We start from the raw sequence: 7,455 nt of genomic DNA on the forward strand, positions 1-7,455 counted from the left end.
TGCTTAAAAAAAATTATATTTATATAAAAAATATAATTATTAATATCATGTTTTTTGTAAAAACAGTTTTGTGGTTTTTTGTATCAATTGATTCTTTTTCTTATTTTATGCATATTATTAAAATGAATATTTTACAAAATATTTCATAGGTTTTTTCATAGTTTTTTCAGTTTTTTTTTTGCATGCATCTGTATCAATATGGCAAATCAATATGGCCATCTAAGTGTGCTAGTAATAGTCACTTTCGAGATCTCCATTTCGACAAAATTCCTCGATAAATCGATTAAAGGTTTAATTTAAGGTTGTTCATTTTTTCAAATTTTTTATATAATATAGGGTTCTTTAGATTTAAAATTTTTTTTATTTAATTTCAATTAAATGTGAATAAAAATCATCTGTTTCGATATAACATCTTATTTTATATAAATATAAGTTTCTAACAAAATACTATGGTATTTTTAAACAAAACCAATTTTTTTACATTTATTTTTGTGGTGGCCATATTTATCCTTCCATTTCTTTTCGGCCTGTTATGCAGTATCGTTACATTTTTATAAATAATATATAATATGATAAATATTTTATAACTTTGAATTGAAAATCTAATGAGCAATATTTTGATAAATATAATCATAAAATTTCAACTCAAAATATTATTTATTAACAAAGTTATTAAATAAAATATAAATGAACGGCCATATTACCACCTTTTCCCCTATATTATTTAATTATTTGCTATATTATTAAACTTTATTAAAAAACAAATTATGATAAAAACATATTGATCAAATAAAATTATAATTTTATATTGAAAAAGAATTATATAATATATTTAATGTATTATATTATTTTAACCCTTTAAAAGGACCAAATGCGGACACTTTTTCTATGCGCGCAATTTTGCTCATTGCACATCATGTCTGTATAATTATGTTTATAAATATATTTCTTTTAAATTTATCTTTAAACTTTTAAATCTTTTTTAATATAAAATTTTAATTTTCTAATTTTTATAGAAGTAAATGAAAGATATGGTTAAATAGATAGACAGATAGATAGATAGATGGGGTGTGTAAAATAGGCAAAATAGGCAAATTATATTAAAATATAATTAGGTGAAACAACGACTTCTGTAGATAAAGGGAACAGATATAGAGTGCAAAAGAGAATGAGAAAGGGAAAAAAAGATTGTAAGAAAAAAAGTAATGAGGGGAAATATCAGATAACATGCTATTTTATTAAAAAAAAAAAATAACGCCACAGCTTTTTAAATAATTATTATATACCTCGTCTTTCTTCCTTTTTTCTCCCTCCATTTTTTAAATGTAAATACCTTTATCTTTATCCTTTCTTTATCTTTTTCCCTTTTTTTAATCTATCCTTTATCTTCTGCAATTTTGAATAAAAAACGTGTAAATGTAATTTTATAAATAATTACATAATATCATATAAAAGCATATTTTATTAAAAATTATTATATACTTAATTTTTTTAAACTTAATTTTTTATAAACAAACACACACACACACACATATGTATGTATGTATGTATTTATAAAAAAAGTTAAAAGAATTAAGTAAATAATAATTTTTAATAAAATATTTTATATAATACTATGTAATTATTTATAAATTTACATAATTTTACACACGCACGCCCGCGCAAAAAAATAATAAGCCAAAAAAATAATATAGCCAAAAAAATAATATAGCCAAAAAAATAATATAGAAAAAAAAATATAGCCAATAACATATATATAATTGCGGGCTGCCAACTACATAAAATAAATAATATTCAAACGATTAACAATTTTACCTGATATTTTACCTTCTTATTTCTTCCTTTTTACTCCCATTTTCTTTTTCTCTCTAATCTCTTTCCTTTCCATCCCTTTTTCTGAAAAAATTCATGCTCTGTCATATGCAAACTGTTAAAATATATTATTTTAAATTAAATTTTTATTTAAATTATTAATTATATTATATTTTAATGTTATTTTCTATTTTACTATTACTTGATGTTTCTCCTTTCTTACACTCTTTTTTCTTTTTGTCTTTCTTTTTTTCGCTCTCTTTCTGTTTCTTTTTTCTACGAATATTGCTGCTTCTCTTTTTAAATTCTTTCTCCCTTACTTTCTCTCTCTCTCTCTCTCCCTCTCCCTCTCCCTCTTCCTCTCCCTCTCCCTCTCCCTCTCCCTCTCCCTCTCCCTCTCCCTCTCCCTCTCCCTCTCCCTCTCCCTCTCCCTCTCCCTCTCCCTCTCCCCCCCCCCTCTCTCTCTCTCTCTCTCTCTCTCTCTCTCTCTCTCTCTCTCTCTCTCTCTCTTCCTCCCAAGGAGGCACTCAGCCAACGGTGCGGGAAGGTGCGCGCTAGCTAGCGTCACTCTTTCCCGTCAATCACCCCTGCGAAGCCAGTGGCTTTAGCGTAGGCGCGGGGATCGGCGCGCTCCTGAGCGTTTCGCCATTTAAGACAGCACCGGGGTGGACATTTCGTGCCGCCAGGCACCTTCACCTCCATGCATGGTGGTAGGTGTATGCTTCCTCTCCTCCCCCTGCGCTCATCCGCAAACCAACCTCATCCCTTAAGACATCTCCTCCCTTTCCCGAGTACATCTCGCATAATCTATTCGAAATCGCTAATAAAATTCTCGTTCAAATGGCATTCCCCGGCGTAGCATGGAAAGGTCGCAATAAGGAGGACGGCGAGTACAACTGAAGAGGCTGTAGGAGGAGCTCACCTCTCACGGGGAGTTTGACCTGCGAATTTTTGACAGGCCGCTTTCCCGCGCCCTCGCGATTCCGCCGCTTCTCCCTCTCCTTTCCCCTCGGGAGCTCTTTGGGCCTGCTTGCCTGGCGCCGGGAACATCGGAAATCCACCAACCGCCGCTAGACGATCTTCCTGTGGTCCAGGAGAAACCTGGCTATGTCAAGCCCATAATCATGGCAATTGAGCCGCTCGCCCCCGGTACTTGCATACCAGCCGGAATGACCCTGTTGATTTAAACTAAATTAATAAAAAAAAAGAAAAAGAGAGGAAAACTCATACAACCGTTTTCAATAATTCACTTCGCCTTTCCCTCTCCCTGTATCCGCTCTGCGGTGAGTTCCCCAAACTTAATCACAACGCAATCCTAACCCCGCCGGACGTAACAATATAATTATGTTTATATTTGTAATACATTATCCGTTAATTAATACTCTTATTGTTACCGATATTAAAAATGTATTTTGTTTAATCAAATTGGCATATTCGTTAAAAGAAAATATTAAGTTTTTAATTATTTTTTATCACAATTTAGAAAAAAGTTTATGAATAAAACTTGCATAATTATCTTAGAAAAAGCAGAAAAGAGTTGTGTAACTGTATTCTTTAACTCTTCAGTCACAGGTAACTGGGACGCTTATTGTTGGTTCAATAAATAATAGTACATTTCCAAGCACATTTTTACTTTTTTTACATTTTTTGGACGTTCTTAATATTATTTTATAATTAAGTTAATAATGATGACATCATATTTTACCTTTAATTTTGTTAAAGAATTTCTCGACTTTTGATAATGCAAAAGATTTTCAATAACATAGGATGCTTTCGTAAAAATTACAAGATTTTTTCTAGAGAAAGCTAAAAAAATTGCAGCAAACATTGGTCTTGTTCCATAATATTAAACACATTCGTGGCTTCACAATAGTTATCTTGATGTATTAAACTTTTATTTATATAAGCATAATTGTTGCGATTAATTCATAACATATTTTTAAAATGTGAATTTGTTTTTTATGATAAAATTATCAATTGATTAAAATTGTTTACAAAAAAATAACCAAATAGAGCAACTTTTGTAATAATTGTTACATATGCAGCAGCAATATTATATTTTTTGCTACAAAAGAATCTTGTGATTATAATTTGCGAATTTTTGTAAATTTATTCAATTATTTATGAAATATTTACAAATAATATCAAAAGGTATTATGTTTCATGCATGTTACTTTAAATTTCTTTGTGAAATTTTTGTTTAAGAATCCTTGGACAATAATTGTACAATTTCATGCTGTAATATTTTTCTTTGGTTTTGCAAAAATTTGTAATAATTTGTACAATAATAACAATTAATTTATGAAATATATTTATCAATAATTACACTAAAATTATTCTCACTAATATTATAATTATGCAGAGATATATACTTAGGTATTAATTTTTTAAAAATTGCTTATGTTACAATTTTTTTTTTAAATTGATACATTACATTTTAAAATAAAAATAATGCTAAAATTTTTCTACACTTTCTTAGCTGGGAAAATGTTTATAGTTCATACTATCACAGATTTTTTATACTAGTAATAAATTTCGAAACACAGCTTATGTTATATTTGTGATACGATTGTCATTTTGCGATTGACCGAATTAATTGCATGAATGCAAACGTTCACATTTGTGATTTAATGTATTTTTTAGAGAAATAAAAAAAAATGGATTTTCCAAACATGACAATGTTTTTCTAATTAAGTAAAATGAACTTTTATTGGGGTTAAAAGTGACGGATGCAGCAAAGAACCAACAAGTGAAGTAAGAAGAACGTATGTACGATATATAGAAAACGGATCGATAACGCATCAACGATAAATATCGATTTGAAGTTACTGACGTCGAATAACTTTTTTAAAAGAAAAATATTGAGAAGATTGTTATTTTATACATACAATAAAGTTGAATATCATAGTTTAATATTATTTTAAGTATGTATTTAATGTGGATAAAGTCAAAATTATCACTTTTTCGCTGTGGCGTCAAACTGCGACACTTGTCGCATTATCGCAATATTACCAGAGAAGCTACCATAGAATCGGTATTGCAATAATTTTATTCTATTTTCGCTTCTAAGAGAGGTGGGAAGAATTGCTTCTTTTTACCTATCTCTTAATCTTTCTTTCCCTTCCTCTTTTTTCTTCTCTGTTTTTCTTGTTGGATCCTTCTTTCTTAGAAATACGAATTATATCGGCTCGATAAAGGGCCGCTTGAAAAATCGACTTTAAATGTGGAAGATACTATATTTGCACTGAAGACAATGAACTATATACGTCGAATGGAAAACAAAGCTGCAGAATTATACAGACAGCGGCTCATTAATGGCTTCTTACATTTATACGTTGGCCAGGTAGATGAAAAGATAACGTATAATACCCTAATCATAAATGAAAAATAAAAACATGACACTTGTAATGTATTCTAGGAAGCTATAGCTGTCGGTCTCAAAATGGCTTTGTTTGAACGGGATACTGTTATTACGGCATATAGATGTCATGGTTTCGCTGTTGTATTTGGTATCCCAATTTGCTCTGTCCTTGCGGAACTTTTAGGTCGTAAGACGGGCGCGGTCAAAGGTAAGGGCGGCTCGATGCACATGTACGCTCCACGATTTTACGGTGGCGACGGTATTGTCGGAGGACAAGTAAGTGCACGTTTATGCTTTTATTATTTTCAGTTTAAATTTCAGCGAATCTATTAATCGACGTTTAGCATTACGATTAGGTGCCTGTCGGTACTGGTATAGCTTTAGCCCACAAATACAATGGTACAGGCGCCGTATCTTTTACGTTGTATGGCGACGGGGCAGCCTCGCAGGGTCAAATCTACGAAGCTTGGAATATGGCGAAGCTTTGGAATCTACCGGTAGTCTACATTTGTGAAAATAATAGATACGGTATGGGCACAGCCGTACATCGACATTCCGCCAATACTCGACTTTATACGCGGGGAGATCTTATACCAGGGATAAAGGTAAATCATTAGGTGCATTATCTGTTTAACGTTACTCTATTTTTTATTAACGTACGTGTACGCTCTTATGTACGTGTATATTATATTATCTAATACCCGATATTATCAATGTACTCTCGTTGGAATATACATTTTGCGTACAGGTCGATGGGATGAAAATCATAGATGTACGAGAAGCTATACGCTTCAGTAGAGATTACGCGCTCAGAAACGGTCCGATTGTGTTGGAGATGGTAACTTATCGTTATTTCGGACACAGTATGAGCGATCCCGGTTATTCGTATCGTACTAGAGAAGAGATTAAAGCTGTGCAAACCGAGCAAGATCCAATCATGTTATTTACCAAACTAATCGTAGAGAAAGGCCTTATGACCGAAAAAGATGTCGAGGTATAACTTTCAAATCAAACCTTTTTAAATTGTATGTATACATAATTTTTTTTAATTGAAAAAGAAAGTTATGTGCCAAATTGTAATTTATAACGACGTAAAATAAACACCTGTGTCTCAACTACTTATACGTTTAGAACATACGAACGTCAATCTATAAAGAAGTTGATCAAGAAGTAGAGCGAGTCAAAGCCGATCAATGGCCAGAAATGTCCGAAATTTCAGCCGACGTTTATGTTAAACCATTGGAGAAAGTTCGCGGTAAAGTTCCTTGGGAATTACATTAAAAAACAATATTAAAATTTTGTAAAATTTCTTAGTATAAATTTTAATTGTTCTATGATTTTTCTTGTACTTAAGATTTAAATTATTTATGTTTGTAACAATGATGTATATTGTATACACTTTTTAAAAATATATGCATTACACAGAAACAAAACACGTATAAGTTTATGATTTGGATTTAGGAAAATGAAGTCAAACCTTTTTGACAACAAGATATGAAAGAGATTCTTTTCTATTTTATTTTATGTAACTTATACCCTGTAAACAAGATGTGCACAATATGTTAGCAGATTAACAACAGATTTTTTCAGAAGTTGATAGCAAATTGGCATGTGTTATTTGAGCAATATACTTATAATTTGCTACAGTCTGTTCACAGAATCTGATCATAGCCTAGGTAGTACACCAAACAGCACAATGACGTCGGTAGGACATCCAAAAGATGTCCAGGATGTAGATGCAGGATATCCTGAGGACATCCCATTTTAATCTTAGAATCTCCTCTGGACATCCTGAGGAACAGTGTATGAAAGCCGTATATAAGCCCCTGAAACATCCAGGGAGATCCTGTGAATGATCCTAAGAATTTCCACAAGACATATTAAGGATTCTATAGGATATGTTAGGGATATTTTTGGAACTTTAAGGACCAAATTCTGAAAGTGAAATATAGATAAACTAATTAATATTTCAAACTGACAAGGGAACCTCGCGAACTCGAAAATTCTGATTTTAATGAAACTTGGCATAAATGTAGAGGGGGTAAATACATGAATTTAAAAATTTTTTGTAGCTGCCCAAAAACGGTTTAAAGGGGTGAAACTACTCTTCAAAGATTGAGACATTTTTCGTTTTCTCGATATATCTCGTAAACTAAACAAAATATTAAAAAATGTTTTGTACAAAAGTTTTACAATAAAAGTACTTCTATCTAACTACAGTAATTAAATTAAAAAAAAATTTTTTTTAACAATTTTTTTTAATTTTTGAAAAAAATTTTTTT

At 31.1% G+C, this 7,455-nt stretch overlaps 1 protein-coding gene across 1 annotated transcript; it reads left to right on the forward strand.

Moving 5' to 3' along the window:
- Window positions 1-4,189: 4,189 nt before the first annotated feature.
- On the forward strand, window positions 4,190-7,145 carry LOC105832551 (pyruvate dehydrogenase E1 component subunit alpha, mitochondrial). The gene is made up of 6 exons (XM_036283356.1): window positions 4,190-4,846; window positions 4,982-5,155; window positions 5,231-5,449; window positions 5,530-5,778; window positions 5,922-6,167; window positions 6,305-7,145. The coding sequence occupies exons 1-6, from the start codon at window positions 4,739-4,741 to the stop codon at window positions 6,452-6,454; spliced, it is 1,146 nt and encodes a 381-aa protein (XP_036139249.1). The 5' UTR covers window positions 4,190-4,738; the 3' UTR covers window positions 6,455-7,145.
- The last annotated feature ends 310 nt before the right edge of the window (window positions 7,146-7,455 follow it).

Source organism: Monomorium pharaonis, chromosome 2, assembly GCF_013373865.1.
Source record: "Monomorium pharaonis isolate MP-MQ-018 chromosome 2, ASM1337386v2, whole genome shotgun sequence".
NCBI classification, from domain to species: Eukaryota; Metazoa; Arthropoda; class Insecta; order Hymenoptera; family Formicidae; genus Monomorium; species Monomorium pharaonis.

Coding starts and splice junctions, on each gene's coding strand:
- LOC105832551 (XM_036283356.1), top strand. CDS start 4,739: ATGTATTTAATGTGGATAAAGTCAAAATTATCACTTTTTCGCTGTGGC. Junction 4,847..4,981: donor GAGAAGCTACCATAGAATCG/GTATTGCAATAA, acceptor CTTCTTTCTTAG/AAATACGAATTATATCGGCT. Junction 6,168..6,304: donor TGACCGAAAAAGATGTCGAG/GTATAACTTTCA, acceptor TTATACGTTTAG/AACATACGAACGTCAATCTA.